Source organism: Ipomoea triloba, chromosome 8 (genome assembly GCF_003576645.1).
Source record: "Ipomoea triloba cultivar NCNSP0323 chromosome 8, ASM357664v1".
NCBI classification, from domain to species: Eukaryota; Viridiplantae; Streptophyta; class Magnoliopsida; order Solanales; family Convolvulaceae; genus Ipomoea; species Ipomoea triloba.
In genome coordinates this window covers 5400069-5417544 of record NC_044923.1, presented here as the reverse complement: position 1 = coordinate 5417544, position 17476 = coordinate 5400069, and the positions used below count along the sequence as shown (strand labels likewise).

At 35.2% G+C, this 17476-nt stretch overlaps 2 protein-coding genes across 3 annotated transcripts; one reads left to right on the top strand and one right to left on the bottom strand.

Moving 5' to 3' along the window:
* The first annotated feature begins 1097 nt into the window (after positions 1-1097).
* LOC116027387 (rho GTPase-activating protein REN1-like) lies at positions 1098-14457 on the top strand. Of its 2 annotated transcripts, XM_031268975.1 has the most exons (24): positions 1098-1348; positions 1453-1527; positions 1825-1899; positions 2411-2447; positions 2781-2857; positions 3493-3563; positions 3663-3735; positions 4232-4376; positions 5099-5191; positions 5597-5674; positions 5959-6014; positions 6098-6167; positions 7939-8023; positions 8772-9018; positions 9598-9795; positions 10355-10642; positions 10858-10907; positions 11426-11486; positions 11619-11702; positions 12268-12381; positions 12474-12634; positions 12967-13036; positions 13339-13497; positions 14028-14457. In XM_031268975.1, exons 1-24 carry the CDS (start codon positions 1136-1138, stop codon positions 14214-14216), a joined length of 2769 nt encoding a protein of 922 aa, XP_031124835.1. In that variant the 5' UTR covers positions 1098-1135; the 3' UTR covers positions 14217-14457. The 2 variants fall into 2 exon arrangements, 1 of the variants encoding a protein (XP_031124835.1); XR_004099967.1 differs by lacking the exons at positions 13339-13497; positions 14028-14457 and having other exon boundaries at positions 12481-12634.
* Positions 14458-14473: 16 nt separating this feature from the next.
* Positions 14474-15993, bottom strand: LOC116027388 (aspartyl protease AED3-like). The gene has a single exon (XM_031268976.1). It carries the CDS (start codon positions 15939-15941, stop codon positions 14616-14618), a length of 1326 nt encoding a protein of 441 aa, XP_031124836.1. The 5' UTR covers positions 15942-15993; the 3' UTR covers positions 14474-14615.
* Positions 15994-17476: the final 1483 nt, after the last annotated feature.

The following is a 17476-nucleotide window of genomic DNA, read 5'->3' as shown; positions in this document are numbered from 1 at the left end:
TATTATTTTAGGTCCAATCTGTACCATATTCATAGTAGTGCTGACCATATTGATTTTTCATCATTTATTACCGGATGAGAGTGCACAACTGCTCATACCAATCAACATGGTGTTTATCTATTTTTTACTATTTGATATGGTATAATAATATTTAATTCCATTTTTAGTATGAAACTATTGCTATCAATTTCATATTTATAGTTTTTCAAACTTGTCATATTTAATCCCATGTTTTCCATTTTAGTCATCGGTTTGACTACTATGATTTATGAACTTACCGTAAATGCATCAACGACTACACAATGGGGCAAATTAGTATCTCTCAAACCATCTTCTGCATCTTTCCACTATTGCAATGTATTTTCTATGTACAACCAAAGTCCAAAGCCTTCTTGGCCAAATATCTTTCTAATACAAATGTTATAAACACAAACTAACTGCTTAAATTACACAGCTAAATTTAAAGTTGAGGTGTATGGAGTTTTGTAGTTAAATGATTTGAGAGAGATAGAAATCACAAAATTTTACCATATAATTGTGTGAGTTGATACTATATAAACACGCAATTAAAAATGAAAAATGACACCTCAGTGGCTCTCCTCAGTACTAATTTTGTTTGTTTGTTTGTTTTTTTAATTTAAAAATTATTAAAATAATTTTCAATAAAAATTAATTTAATTATAACCGGAAGAAATAGATAGTAACATGCTATCAGGTGAAATTACATACATTTGGTGTCTTAGTGGTTTAATTGTAATTATTTTGTTCATGACCTAATTATACATTCAAATTACGTTTAAGTCGTCAATTTGGACCTTATTCTAAAAATAATTGGTCAAAATTATTAACACAATACTGGCTGATGACCAAACTAAACCTAAAACTATGGAAGGGAGGATATACAGTAACAAGAGTCTTGAGTCTTGACTTGGCGAGCATGCCTAAATTTAGGCAGAAAATTGAGAAATATATTTTCCCTCCAAAATAGACGCTGTCGCTGGGGGTATGGCCCGACGTGTGAATGAATGAGCCACGTCGATCAAAGTCCTGTCCCGCTCTTTTCGGGAACAGATAGAGAGAGAAACTATAGAGCTCTCTTTCTTTCTCACTCACTCTGTAATCTCTTTAATGCTCAATGCTTAATTTCGTATGCGTTCTTCGCTTGACTCGCAGAAGTCAGAACCAAAGAAAAAGGAAAGGAAAGAATTCCGCAGGTGAAGGAAGAAAACTTCAATTCGCGATAGAATATTATCTCCCAGTCTTCTGTCCTCAACTTTTTCTTCATCGCTGTTTATCTGCTGCTTTCTTATCATTATTATTACGGAGTATTATTATTGTTTTTTCAAAGGTATGCTTTTCGCTGTCTGTTTCTCTGATCCACATTTCCGAAACGGAAATGAATCCAATTGCAGCGTGGTTCTCTTTTTGTATCTGATCATTTGATAAATGTAGGATTTCCTCATCGAGATTGCGGACGTCTGTGCTCAGAATCGCGCCATGACTTATCACAACTCAGATGCTTCTCAGGTATAATATTACTATGATCATCTAAAGTTCTTCAAATTGGTTTGAGCTTTAAGATTGAGGAGCTTCAACAGTAGTAGCTGGATTTTGAATTAGTTGAAACTTCATATGACTGGTCAGACCAATAATAGGCTGAGCAATTGAGCATACATATATAAAAATAATAACTGTCAATGTAATCATTCATTTTCTTGCTGCGTTAGTACAAAAAATAAACAATTTGTAAGTGCTCAAAATGCAAAGACGTTGTTCAGTTTGATGCAAATATATTTATTTATCATTTTTTTTTGCGCGATGCAGGGAGAAGGTGGTAATTTTCCTCTTCAGCCTCCTGATTCTACTGATCACCAGCAGCAGTTTCAAAATTTTTATAAGGTAATTATAATCCTAAGCAAATTTTGTACAGAGCATGTGTTTAGGTAATTATCAAATTATGCTTCAATTTCTGCCTCTTCTATTTCTTTTTTAATTTTTTTTTTCCCATTGTCTGTGTGCTTGTGATAAATGTTTACATAGAAATTGAGAGGAGAGTGAGAATTTCAGAACAAATTTACCTTTTTAATAATTAAAAATTATTATTATTATTATTATTATTATTATTTGTAATTTGTAATTTGAAATGTTAGAATATAATACATAGTAGAGAAGAGTATGATTCAAGTTGAGTGAATTTATTGAGCTTATTAGGTCCTTAAAGATTGGTTCTTTTTAGTACAGTTGGCAATTAATTTGAGAATATACTGCAGCAGTATGTGTTGTAAGGTTCACAATTCTAGTATGTGCATTGCCCTTCCCCAGAAAATATGCTATGCATGTATAGTTCAAAGTATATAGAATTTGTTATTTGTTTGCCAATTTGAAGTTTTGAGTTTACCTTGTTTCACAGGTTTACAAATGCGGCCCCCTTTTTGTATCATCTAAAGGTAACCTCCATTCTTCTGTTATTGCATACGAAGCTTATTGTTAGGACTTAAAATTAAGCTTATTGTACTACTTTGAACTCCTCTTTCTTTCGTATTTCACATTTTTTTTTTTATTTTTAAAACATATATGTAATTGTTATCTCCTTGCTTTCTAGTGAATGACTGGTTTTTATCTTCTTGTTTTGTAACAAAAGTTAAACTCTAGTGTTTCACGGGTAAGAATTTACCATTGATCATGATACTAGACAATAAGCTGAAATTGGATACTTTTGTAATTGCCAAATGCCATAGTGGTGTTCTATTCTTGAATCTTAAAGTCAATTTTGCTTGTAGGTATTGGATGGACATCATGGAAGAAAAGATGGTTCATTTTAACACATACTTCATTGATCTTCTTTAGAAGTGATCCTGTAAGTTCTCTAGTGAGCCAAAGTTTTGTCTTATGATTTTTTAAAATCTAAGTTAGGTCTAGTGATGGTCTTGGACAAATATCGTCATCTCTATGATTTAATGTGAAAAGTTTTAGTTAATTGTTTCTGTTATCCCAATACAATGTTTCAAGGAACTTCAAGTTTTGATTTATCAAATTTTCTGTTGATACTGCATCTACAGGAGTTGCAAATTTACCTTTTGTTCCTTTTATCTATCCAATTTTATGTGAACTGCTTGCAAGTGCAGCACTATCTGGGCTTACATGGCATCCATTTATGTAAAATGGTGGTATTTTTAGATAATATTCCTTATTAGTTACCTGAAATGCTAAGTTGAAACTTGTGGGTTGCACCATCCTTGGTGTGGGGCAATGATGATTTTTTCACTGATGGTTATATGATTGTATGGAAGGCAGATAACTTCTAAGTGTTTAGGTTAAACAATCATTATTTTCTTTTTGACTAATTGCTGTGGTCATAATTCAACCCCCATCTTTCAGTTCAGGTTGTATCTGTTGTCTTCTTTAGAATCTACAGAAGACTTTATTAGCTTTCATTTTTTTATATAAAGCTACATGTACTTATTTGTTCATGTCATTGGTTTTACATTTCAGACTGTTTCACCTCAAAAACCAGGTGAAGTAAATTTAATACTTGGTGCTATTGATCTTAACAGCTCAGGCAGGTTGGCATTCTTTTAATTTTTATCATCCTTAATGCCACAATTTAGATGATTGTGTATTATATTTGTAAAACAGTCTACTGAGGTTTCTTCTCCTTACAGTGTGGTTGTCAAAGAAGATAAAAAACTCTTGACCGTGCTCTTTCCTGATGGTCGTGATGGGCGAACATTTAAGGTGCTAGATTGTCAATTTCTTTTGTTTGATTTATTTTTTCTTTTAATTTTTTGAGCTCTTGTATTTTCATTCTTTTCCTTTTGGGTCTGGTTATTCTTCATTTCTAAGTTTTGTAGTACTTGTTATTCCCTTTTACTACGTAAAATTTATCTTCTTTTCATCTTATTATAATGACATGGAGAATATGACAAAATTTTAGCTTTGAAATTGCAAATGACATATGGTATTTTCATCCATGACATCATAATTGAAGGTTGGGCATGGTGTAAAGGCCAATTGCTTGTTGATCATTACATCATAGGTATAAGCCTCAGAAACAACCTCTCAGAACAGAGGTGCATTTCCCTTGCATGAATGCATGGTATGGGAGCCTGCACACTAGGTCATCCAGCATTTTTGTACATTACCTCATGATCACCATTAGTTAAGGTATCTGATTGGATAGAATATGCGCTCTGAGTTGCTCTTTTGATGTTGAGAACTTCTGATATTTTAGGCTGAAACATTAGAAGACTTGTTTGAGTGGAAGGTTGCTCTAGAAGAGGCTTTAGCAAATGTACCTAGTGTTGCTCTTGTGATTGGACAAAATGGAATGCTCAGGAATGATCAGGTCAATGCCACTGATGTTTCTTCAGAAAAATGTAAGCATTTTACCTATATGTTCATGGGTCACATGATCTGTTTGATATTGCTCAGTTCCTTGTCATTTGACGTGTAGTTGAGTGAATTTGGCTGTTGATATAGCTCCATCACTTTTTGGGTTGTAAAATCAAAAGGCATAAAGATAAGGAAAAGGATACCTGCTTTTCCTGTCTCTTTCTAGCTAAACATACTTGGTGTGTTAGGTTTGCTCTTTGTTTAACATTCTATGTTGTGGACATGTTTTTGACTTTTACTTCCTTTCCATAGTTCTTCCAGTTCAGCAAGCTATAGTTTGGAGAAGCTTATATTTTCATGCATTGTGAAATTGTTTAGGATTCTTCTGTTTGTAACATTGGCAAAAATGTAAAGTTTAACACTTGAGTATATTTAGTTTCCACTGTGTGATTTCAGTAAATAGAAGCTTGCAGTAGAGTTTCAATGGCAAATGCCATGTTCCTCTTTATTATTGTTATTATTTTTATTATTATTATTATTATTATTTTGGAGTTCTTTAATTTTGAGTGTTGTTCCTTCCTCCCTAGATAGGAGATTTCCTTGACTCTATACTGTTTTAAACTAGTGGTGACAGATCAGCAATCATTACAAATAATTAAGCTTTATGAGTTTCTTTTATACTGGCAATTTGTTTTGGCAAAATATGCATTTGCTTTTATTTTGATTATCCTTCTAATGAAGCTATATTTCACTTTTTACTCTGTAGCTAAGGATAGACAACCTGGTTTACTTGCTTTGGAAGATATTGATGGAAATCCATCTTTCTTGGAGAAAGCCCTTCAGTTCATAGAAAAGCATGGTAAGATTCATATGTGAACTCTGTATAAATATGCTGGAACTTGTTACACCCTAGAGTCCCTAAATTTCTACACCCATCAGCCTCTGTTACCCTATTTATACATGAATTTCTTTGAAACCAGTGCTCTATTTTCTTTATGCTGATGGTATATGTCTGGATTCTCTCCAGGCTCTTGATTCCTTATTCATATTATAAAGTATTAAACCCTCTGACCTACAATTAATAGGCCAGAGTCTGTTAGATGACTGTAATGTGTCCTTGCTTTTACAGACTCTTCACTTGTAGAATTTCCTGCATTTTTTATCATTAAAAGTATTTTTCAGTACTCTTCATAATTTCTGGACTTGGTTCTTAGAATGCATTCTTGCCAATGATTTGGTGCTGATCACTTGAACATATTTACAGGAGTTAAAATTGAAGGCATCTTGCGACAAGCTGCAGATGTTGATGATGTTGAGTGCCGAATTCGAGAGTACAAACAAGGTCTCTTTGTTCTTCGGTTTGTTCTTTCATTGAGCTCTTTTGGAATTTTATTCACTTTGCTCCATGGTGTTAAATTTTTACACTGAGAAAATCTGACATGTTTTGCAAAAACCATGTGAATATCAGTTCTTAGTAATGGCTCCACTGATATGTATCTGAAGTTATTTCCTGTACCCAAGATTCATACATCCTGTGAATAGGTTATAGTTTTGAATTAAATTTTTGTTAGTGCAGCATGCTCAGAGGAAACTGAATTATTTGGTAACTATTGTCTTTTGACTCAGGGAAAGTTGAATTTTCTCCAGATGAAGATGCACATATCATTGGTGACTGTGTCAAGGTATCTCATTACAGATTCCTCAGGTTAAACCTTTTCAAACAATATTTTCTTATTTTGTTTTTTGCTATGCTAAATTGTTGCAGTATATCCTCCGAGAAATGCCATCATCTCCAGTTCCTGCATCTTGCTGCAATGCCTTGCTTGAAGCATTTCGTAAGTTTATTTGGTATTAGTTCCATTGCTACTATTTCTATTCCATGTGTTCTTATATGCAGAGTTATAGTCTTTAAGAGATGACGCAGCTTTCATTTGTAACCACCATCACCTTAAGGATATGCTGGGAAACACATTTGATCCTCTTTACTCCCAGAAAAAAAGAAGTTGCAGAAAATTGGATGTCCTTGTGATGGTGGATGGATATAAAATATCATAATTATTGAAAAACTTCAATTGCTGGGAGGGATGGCACAAACACATTAAGTTTCTGCCCCGTTGAAGCTTGAAAGACAAAAGTCTCAGATTTGTTCATTTTATTTATATACTTTTTTTGAACAAATATACTTATTTATTTTGGTATAAGTTATTTTAATAGATTTAATAATCTTCATAGTGCACAAAAACTTAGGCTGTTTATTTGATTCACAGAATAGGTCAAAAATGGAATATCATTCTTGAGAATAAGTCTATTTTGATTTTTTTTCCATTTGGTTTGGTTTTCTATTGTCAAGAATAACATTATCGGAAATGAACTATTCCCTTTGCAATGGGGTGGGGGGAGGAGAGGAGGTATTAGCTATTCTTGAGTTTTAAAAAATAACTACTTTTTCGAAACACCACAGATATCCTTGTATACGTACATATACATATATAATGTGGAGTATCTAATATATATGCAAATACATACGTACACATGTAGACAAACACGTGTGTGCACATACATATACATATATGCACACAATATATACATAACATATGCGTGCCATGCCATGCATGTTTCCACGCTACATTTGCATTTGTACCACACATGCCACTGTGCCAACTCACATACAATTGATCTGACCAAAATAATGTTTTCATTTTTAGAAAGAAGCATGCGAGTAAAAGGTATATTTACTTTCTCAGATTATAGACCTTGTTCTTTATATGATCAGTTTTGAACCCAAGAGGCCAAAAGGTGGTATATCCACACACACACACATATATATACACATACATACATACATACATACTACATCCCCTTTCAAAAACACATTTTTCACATCATGTTGAAACCATGGCTGCAGTAGGCGCTAGTCAGGCGGTAGTGGAGTGCCTAGGCGGACGTCTATGTGGCTAACTAAAAAAATAAAAAAAATAGTGCACGTGTGTGGGTGTATATATGTCATAATATATATATATATAAAATGAAAAACATTAGCAAGGCCGAGCCGACCAGATTAACTCAGTTAACTTGATCAAAATGGACGAGTTAACTCAGCCGAGTTAGGCGCTAGGCGGCCGGTTGCCTAGGAGGGAAATCGCCACGGGGCGTCAGTTCGGTTATCGTGTAAATCTGTTTAACCAAAAACTTATATAACCAATGACCAACTGATTGTTTTTTGGTCGGTTTGGTTATTGGGTAAATCTGTTTAACCAAAAAAGTGATTACCCCTAGATGCCATGAAGCTGAATAGGGTAAGAATTTTCTCATGATTTCACTATGAACAATTTGGGTACATATATACAAAAGGATCCATCAGATAACCCTAATTTCTAGAAGCTAATTTATACTGCCTAAAGATAAGATAACCTCAGCTGTAATATCCCTAAATTGGCAATCCCACATTTATAGGAAACTAATAATCTCCTATACTTGGCTAATTTGAATTCTTACAATATTAGTTGTTCAATTGCTAAATTTGTGTAGTTGGTGATATTTCAAGTGCTCAATTACACTTTTGGTGAAATAATGTTACTTAGTGGAAGATTTCATGATTGCTTTTAGGAACTGATAGAGGTAAGAGAGTTAGTGCTATGCGTTCAGCTATAATGGAGACGTTTCCAGAACCAAATCGTCGTTTGTTACAAAGGTATTTAGTATAAGTACTTTTCATTTGTGTTTTTTGGTATGATATTTCATAATCTTTCTCATTCATGAATGTTGCCTATGGTCATATTTGTTATTGTTAAAGTTGCTTGTCTCACTTCTACATATTCTCATGTGCATGTCTTCTGGTGAGAACATTTTCTGTTTCCATATTGATCCATTGAGTAAGTTTATCATCCAGGATGTCAATTTCTTAATGTTTATTTTCATTTGGGAAATCAACTGTATGAGTAGCTATTTCTACAAGGAGTGGATAAATTCTTTTGGATATTGACATGTAGCCTATGTTGCATGGACATGCCTTTTATGAGGCCCATGCAATGTTGTGCACATTTGAACATGCGCACATCCCTTTCATGCCATCATTTGTTGACACTTATATTTTAGCACATATACTATATAGGACTGCTGAGTTTTTTTTTTTTTTTTTTTTTTTTTAATAAGGAAAATAACTAGCCAAAAAATATGGAGTACAATCTAGTCATTAAAATCCTATTTCCTAAAATTCAAGTATTAACAAGATTTGATTCAAGGAAGAGAAAAGTGGTAAGAAATGGGACATGCTGGGTGGATTTGGAAATTAATATCTTCCTCTAATGTTAAACTTTGCTCTAGTCTTTAAGTTTATTTTAGTAATGTGTATCTGGTTCTACAAAATGTGCATCTGTGTATTTTGATAATCTGAAAATGGGCTTCTGTGCTTTTGACTATACCCTTTCTTAATCTATCAGAATGCTCATAATGATGCGAAATGTGGTAACTCACAAGGATATGAACAGAATGAGCACAACAGCTGTGGCAGCTTGCATGGCACCTTTACTTCTACACCCTCTTTTAGCTGGAGATTGTGAAACTGACCATAACTTTGACATGGGAGGTGATGGATCTGTTCAACTTCTAAAGGCTGCTGCAGCAGCAGCAAACCATGCTCAAGCTATTGTTATCACTTTGCTAGAGGAATATGATAATATATTTGAGGTAAGATTTTGTTAGGATTTTGTTATCTATTGCTTGCTATCTAACTAACACATTAATTGAGAAATTGCGGTTTAGAGTATCCATCAGCAAATTGTAGTTGTTTTGGGAGCTCATCTCAGTTCAGACATATATCATCTTTTTATCTGCTCTTGTGGGACATATGGTATTGGGCATCTTTTAATTCCTTGGTAATTTGTAGAACCTTATACAATGTCAATACTCCTTGCAGAAAATGACTTATTCTGTTTTGGAATTTTGTGTGATTACTGATTGATCTGTGTGGCCTTTTACACTTACTAGGCCACAGTTACTAGGAGTTTCTCCTACAAAATAATGGGGTTGGTAATTTAGCTTGTTTGCTTTGTGAGTCCATCAGTGTGTACTTCGCACCTTCCCAGAAAAAGCAGTAAATGAATGAAACTCTTACTTCTGCAGGAGGGTTATGCTGATAAGGTCTATTAGATCTGTTAAGGGAGGACATTTTCTTTATAATACTTTTTCAGTTATTAACAAAACATAGTTTGGTAGCCTTTCCCTTCTCTTACTTCATTGAATAAGAACCATTAGAACTGGTTGCAGGAAGGTTCTCTTTCTCGGTCACCTGAACAGTATTCTGAGTCAGATGGTAGTGGAACTGGGAGCAGAGAATATACTAATGATGTTGATCATGATGAACGGTATGGAGGTGATGGCTCTGTTGAGAATATAGATGACAATTCAGATACTGCATCTACTGCTACCACCAGCCAGACTGGAGAAAATGAAGTTGCTAATGAGGTTGGTTTCTCTCTCTTCCTTTGCTTGACCACCTAGACGTCATCATAATACAGCCACTTTTTATGATAAGATATTCTGGCTATCTTATATGATGCTAGAATTCTAAAGTCCTCTGTCCTTGCACCCTTCTTTTCAGAACCAAAGAATTGTCTTTACTCTGTATCTTCTTTATGGCTTGTATATTCATTTTAGATGGATTTGGTACCATGCATGAAATGATACCAAACAATCTAGTGCTATTACAGAGCTGAAATGCATTCATATAATTACTTCATAGATAATCACCTGTTTAACATGGGTGGGTATAATCTGTTCCATCACATATGAAAGAGCAGCAATCAAAAGGCCTGTACCTGTAGTGATAAAAAGGTTAGCTCATAAATAATCTCTTTCAAAGGCTAATGATGGCAATTCCTTCCTGATGGTTCTTTGAAGGTTCCATGTTCTGTCTATGTTTCATATGTTCTTTTGAAGTCATGCATGGCTTTTTATTACATTGTCATTCCTCAGTAACTCCCGCTGGAGGTAGTCAATTTATTGAACTGTATGGAATATGCAGAGCCCCAGAGATGGTAATTTAGTCTCCAAGTCTTCTGAAGTAAGCAATGCTGTTGAAGTTGATAAAATGCCACCAAGAAAGCCTCCTCGAACTTCTCTCTGGCATGAAAGGAAGGAAGGGATTGATAGTGCTCCAAGCCATGGGGATGTTTGCCCTACACCAGAAAATGAATCCAGTGAATTATTCAAAACTGGATCTGCTGAAACATCCACGTTTCTAAAGTCCATAGACATGGATAGTGGGCCTATACTGCACCTTCGGTGGAAATCCATGTTCAGGCGTAGAATTGTCAGTATATTCTTTGGGAGAAATTTACTTTTCAATTCATAATCTTGTCAAATTTTCATTTCTATTGCAGTTTATTATGTTTTCATTTAATTGGGTATTGTTTTATTCCCTAAGATTTTAGTTTTGAATTTATTCATTTTTACTAGTGTCTCCCTTTGAAGTACTCCCTGTTATGACCATTTTCATTTTCTTTTGTTCTGTTTTTCTGAGTACAGGGTAGAAAGAACCTTTCCATGGAGTCTATTGATGTTGCATTTGATGATGAGTAAGTGATGCTTCATTTATCATTAATTGAATTTTATGAAAAAAAATCTTGTTGTTGCTACTACATAAACAAGGACTATGATTTTTGATTCTTCATTTACAGCTCAACATGGTTCTTGCTCCTATTCTTTTGATATGATGTAGACAGGCAGTTCTTTGCTATGTACTGTACTTTTTTCCTTTATCTCTTATAAAATTGGAGCTGATTTTTTTGTCCTCTCCCTCATCTTAACTTGAATAGATTACCTACTAGTATATAAAAAATTGGTTGGATGCCTGTTTCTGAATTGGGTGACAGTATTTTGTGAATTTTCATAATGTATTTTTTTCTTATGTTTTCAGTGAAAATTTCATTTGTTGTTGCTATTAGCATTTCAAATGTGGATACATGTTTTGTGCATTATACCCTTCTTTTATTTGCTTGCAAACAAGCCTCAATTTCTTTCTGATCTCCTCTCTGAATCTCCAAAATATATTTGATATTATTTTGGTATACTCTTGTTGCTTGTATTTCCCCAGAGATGAAATCCAGAGACTGGAGGCCACCAAAACTGTCTTGCAAAACAGAATTGCTGAGGAGGTACAGATCATTTTATATCCTTTCTTGCGGAGAGATGGACTGGAGAGAATCGATGCCTTTCATCTGAACTCTATAATTTTCCCCTTACTGTTATGCTTTCATGTTTTTTTTTTTTTTTTTTTTTAATAATAGGCTAAGAGGAATGCACTTCTGCAAGAAAACTTGGAGAAACGAAAGAATGCTTTGCTTGAGTGCCGTCTAGCTCTTGAGAAAGATGTATGTGCTAGATTAGATACTCTCTTTCCTCTTGTTTTTAAGTATTTGTACAATTTCAAAATATAAATTTGTGTTTGTTGCAGCATCAACAAGTCAATTTTTATCTTATCCAAAAAAAGTCAAATTTTATTCTTATCTAATGACAGGTTGGGTAAAATTATTTTTTAAAGGACCAATTTGTGAGATTTTTTGTGTTACTTTCTTCAATGTTTATATGTGATTTCTATGACAATAGTATTGCCAGACTTGTTAACAATTTGATCATTCGGGACCACTGATATTATGGCTGTTTGGGGTCATAATTATTGTGGATGTTTTACCTTCCACTTTTTTAGTTTGAATAGAAATTGCTTTACTTATATTTTCTCTGCTACTAACATGATAAAGAAGCTAGAGTTGGAAACCAAAATTGGCATGTCTTGCTTTGCTATGAATAAAATTTTGCCCACTTTCTTCGAGATTACATGCGAAGGATTACATGTTATAACCAATTTTTAAGCACATTATACTTATATTACTTTATCTTTGGGAGTGTTTAATGATTTCCACCCTTTGGCATGGATAGGTGGCAAGGCTTCAGGAACAGTTGCAGAAGGAAAGGGAGTTTAGTATGGTACTGGAAGCTGGACATAAGAATTTTCAAGGGTCATTGCCTGTTTCTAATAGTACCGATGAAACAGTCAGTATAACCACACTTCCAAATACTCCGTATTTGTTATTGTCATTGTTGAGGTAGTCCATAATAGTAATCTTCTTTATGTGTAATACAAGAATGCAGAGCCCAAGGAGATTGCTCCAATGGAGGCAGATATTATCAAGCTGAAACAGAGGGATAATGATCATCCAGCGCAGCTTAATAAACAATGCCAACAAAATTCAGGGCTTGGTATTGATGTGGTCAATCCACCAAATGCTTTAGATTTTCAAGAAGTGTAAGCATGATAACCTTGCATACTTGTTTATACATATATTTTTATTTGTTGTTGCTATTATTATTATTATTGTTATTTTGTATATACTTCACAACATATTGCGTGTACTATACATCTGTTACACTCAAGTATTTGCTACTTTTATAGGGAAAAATGGTCAAATAAGCGCCTAAAACATTGTACGAGAAGTCAATTAGGCCCTTGAACTTTTAAAAGTTGCAATTAAGTTCAGGGGCTTAATTGACTTCTCATATAATATTTAGGGGCTTATTTGATTCTTTTGCCAGTTTTATTTATTGCCTTATGCTTTCCCCTTGTTGATCTGGCTACAGAGAGGATAAACAGAGGGATGTGGATAGCCTTGCTACATCACAAGCTCATGAGAAGTCAGAGAGTAGTAAGGTACAGATTATCATGGTAGCTCGACTTCAGTACTGGGAATTCTGCTTTTACAAGACACATTTAGTAACAAAGTTGCTACATTCATGGAGATTCAATATTGCATTTTGATCATCAGATGAGATAATAATTGGACAACATTTTAATGTCATTCATTGTCCTTTTGCCAACTTCACACTTTCCATTAAATCAGTTATTGTTTTCTCATGTTCTGTTTGGAGTGCATCATTTTGACTGCATGAAGCTAATACAAATATTCTTGAAATTTACTTCTTTTTTTTTTTCCTTTTTTTTTTTTTTTGCAGCATGGTACTTGTTTGAACAATGCAGAAAGTGAAAGAGACAGGAAACAAGAATCTCACTTGTTAGATAAACAGAATTCACAGAGTAAGCAATCAGATTCAGTACATTATCCCAACACTTCTGGGGCTTCAACTATTCTCAAGAATTCTGGTTCAAAGGAGGTAGGCTCTCTAGTTTCAGTAGTTCATCTTGTGCTTTAATTGATGATAGAGCCAACACGAACTAATCCTCTTCCATACATCAAAATGAAGTTATGAATGTAATAAAACACAAGTAAATATTGCCTTTTTTTGTTTATTTTCATCTCTACTTGCAAAATGTTTTTTTCTACAAAATGTTATGCTCTGGAAGGCTGGAACTGTTACAAATTGAATACTCCTAGATTATGGTTGTAGTTTGGAGATGGAGTCTGAAACATTTTATAATTAAAGACAACCATCTCTTGGTCAAGTCTGTCGCGTAGTTGCAGGTTTCTCTGGTCACCAGAAAACAATAATAAAATAATAATCATTGGCTATTTTAATTCTTGGTACACATATGTGACATACCCTTGTTGAGCTATGTATATATATATATATAGTGTAATCGAACTATACATTTAAATATTTAGTTGAGACAGCACATCCTTCAAATCCCCATAAACTAAATTTACTTTCTTTTGTTCTACTAAATTTACACTTGTGAATGACAGGGAGGTAATACCGCACTGTCCAAGCTAAGAAACAGGATCAACTTATTGAGGGAGCGCCGCACTCAAATTAAAAATGAGGCCAAAACTTTGGACAATGGCATAAATTCTGGACAATCTATCCAAACCCTGAAAAGAAAGGGATCAGGATCAGATCTTCACCAAATCACTTCTGAAAACAAGTTGCTGTAAAGTACTGGATCAAAATAGCGCCTAATCATTTTGCTCTTGGAGTTTCGGTTAGCTAGTTAGCTTATTACAGTCCTATACAAAGAACTCACCTGCAGGCTGAAACTCTGAAAACCCCAAGTTTTGTTTTCAGGTAATGTTCAGTAATGTTCTTGAGTTCAATTTAGTCGTCGAAAATTATTATTATTATTATACATGTTAGAGATGTTGAGTTTAGAAAAATTAGAGAATTAAAGTAATCACAGCTTAACATCCCATTCTTAATATTTTCACAAGCTCTACATTTTTATTAAACTGCAACAACTGTAACGTGGACACACAAATTAGGAGAAAAATAACGAGGCTAAAAGGAGGAATCAAAGGGGGTTCACATCATATTTGGATTTGGGATGACTGTTAATATTAGTTACAATTTTCATGAGTAATCCCCAAGCGAGAGTTGATGGTATCGAACAAAACCCTAAGGTTCTGCTGCTGCAAATTGGCAATCACATTCAGCACAGAGTTGACATTATTTGGTGCGGCGGCCATGGCCAAGCAAGCCAAGTTCCCATAGCTAGTATGAATCAAGGTGTTCTCCATTGGAAGCACTAAATCCATTCCTTGAAAGTGGAAGGTGATGGGTGGTGCCATGAACTCCTTTGTCACTGCAAAGCACGTGTCAAATGCACCCAAGGAGCTAAATGGGCCCGTCACTTGTTTCCTAAACTCCTCCCGGATTGCCACGTAAGCCGGTTCGACAAACCGGCTTATAACCGTGCCGGAATCAATGACGGTGCCGGCTCCGGTGGCCGGATCGAAAGTTAGGTGCTCTTGGGGAATATACACCCAAATCTTTCCCACACTGACGCCGGTCAGGTTCACGTAGTATAAAGATGGGCGGTGTGGGTTCTTAAGGAGTGGAGTGGTTCTTATGGTCTTGGGTTGACCCATCGGTCCAAGCCGGAGCGAGCCGGAAAAATAATAGGATTTGAAACTGGGTAAACAGTACGAGAATACCCCCGAGTAAAGCGCTCCGGCTTGCGAGAGCAACGACATGGAGCCCCGGCCCAGGCCCAATAGCCCTTGGGGCGGGATTTTCGAGCCCGACACTGCATTGATGCACCCGAAAGCATAGTCCGGCACAACATCATTGCCCAGCCCGAGCGCATCACGTGACAACGCGGCCGAAAACGAGGAGTCTCCGCCGTAGGATTGGTTAAAGTTGCAAGCGCCCGACCCGCCGGTGGGGCACGACATCCCATTCACCATACTGCATTCGGGCACGGAGCACTCGACCGGCCCGAAAGTGGACGACGTGTTCGGGGCGAACACGGTTTCCGAGCACCCGACGCACCCACTGCAAGGCACCCACGCATTATCACTACTAGTATCCAACACCATATACATGACCTGGCCCGGAGTCCCAATCCTGGCCCGAATAACATAGTTGCCAGTGTTCAACACATTCTGGCCCGAAGCAATGGGCACATTAGTCTTAGCCTTGGGCTTTTGTGCCGTGAGGCTAGACAAGTAGGAGAGCCTCGCCGGGTCCTTAATAGCCATGTTCATGACAGTAGTGAGCCATGAAGAAGTAGGGTTTGGATTGTTGAAGGGTGAGCATTTGCCATAGATGTGCATAACAGAAAGGTCATCAGAATTGGCCTTGTTTGAAGCACAGAATTGAGTTGCAGAGGCTGTGTTTGAAAGAAGAGGAAGAAGAAATGGCAGAATGAGTAAGGCAGCCATGTTGATGATGATGATGATGATGAGGATGCATGAAACAAGAGAGTTCTTAATATATATATATACAAGGGGAAGAAGTGTTCCCACACCCTCCCTAAACCCACAAATTATGTCTTTAATGCACTAGCTTATGTTGCAATTTGTACTCCAACCCCGAAAACTTTTATATAAGCTTGAAGTTTTGATGTATAAATAAATTACAAAATGTGTTTCACTTACGTATAATCACCACCTTTATGAGTTAAAAAAATAGAGTTATTAACTTTATTTAGATTATTTAGATTATTATTGATTGGGGAGTATAGCTATATTATGGGCTTTTGAGTCTTGATATGTAACTCTTACATCTCAACTCATAGATTTAGATGTTTTTCAAAGCCAGTCATCTCACATGGTGAATATATTTCACAATTGGTTGTATCTCTACTAGTAAATCAGATTTTTTAGTAAGTGCATTCCTAAATCCTAGCAAGGGTTTTTTTTTCCTCACTTTTTGGTGGCGGGTAAGAGTGAGAAAAGTGAGTATGTTGTAGGAATGTGAATTTCTTACCTTATAATAAAAAGGTAATAGGTGCGTGTCAAGATGACCGCAAATATTTCTTTTTTTCCTCCTCACTCCTTCCTCTCTATTTTTCCTACATGGACAAGAGAAAAAAAAATGAAATAAACCCCACATTATTAGGGATGCATGCTCTAACTTTTATTTACTAGTTATACTACATGATGTGTCATTAATAACTTATTTGATCATTGGATATGAAAGAACTAGTCTCCTTTACTTCATGACATTATTAATATATTATTATATTAACAAAACAATAATGATGAGGTGAATTTGAATTTATGAAATATAATGTATGTATTGTTTTTTGCATTGCCACATAAATACGATATGATTAGGATATGATTCATTATATTAGCATGTCTATTCAACTTTTGGGTTCACGTGAGGATATTTGTGTTAATTATTGGTATTGAATAATGCTGGTGGGACTTGGCCCCCAAAAAAAGTGAATCTGCAAGTCATTGTTTGATGCATAAAATAAGGAATGAGAAGAAAACAAAGACTGGGGACTGGGGAGTACAGAAAAACAGAGAAGCTAAGCATCAGTATATTAGGATTCGAGTAAGAATATACTCACGGATAAAAAGTCAAGCACCTTGTACTCAGATAACATCTCTGTAGCTCTTCTTGAGGAAATGTCACAGGATTGAATCCTGGTGGTGGAGTATTGACTTTTTGATTGCAACAGAAAATATAAAACATATACACCTTGACCTGCATAAACTTGATAGCGGCTAATGTTAGTTCTCACTTTTTACCAGAGGAATCATTTTTGTGCGCGTGTGTGGGTCCAAGTGAGAACATTTCTTTTGTAGAAGTGATAGACTGATCTAAACCATCAATTTGAGTATATCAACGGTTGAATGTTGTTGAAAAATAAGATAGAAAATTGACATGCATAGTCAGTTTTATAAATATTACAAACTTAAAAGTTTACAATAATCAATAACAATGACCTCATTTTTTTAACTAT

What these genes read in the sequence shown, in the direction of transcription:
- LOC116027387 (XM_031268975.1), top strand. Translation starts at nt 1,136, where the DNA reads ATGCTTAATTTCGTATGCGTTCTTCGCTTGACTCGCAGAAGTCAGAAC. An exon ending in TTATTATTGTTTTTTCAAAG is followed by an intron (nt 1,349 to 1,452) that starts GTATGCTTTTCG and finishes TGATAAATGTAG; the next exon opens with GATTTCCTCATCGAGATTGC. An exon ending in CTAATAGTACCGATGAAACA is followed by an intron (nt 12,382 to 12,473) that starts GTCAGTATAACC and finishes GTGTAATACAAG; the next exon opens with AATGCAGAGCCCAAGGAGAT.
- LOC116027388 (XM_031268976.1), bottom strand. Translation starts at nt 15,941, where the DNA reads ATGGCTGCCTTACTCATTCTGCCATTTCTTCTTCCTCTTCTTTCAAAC.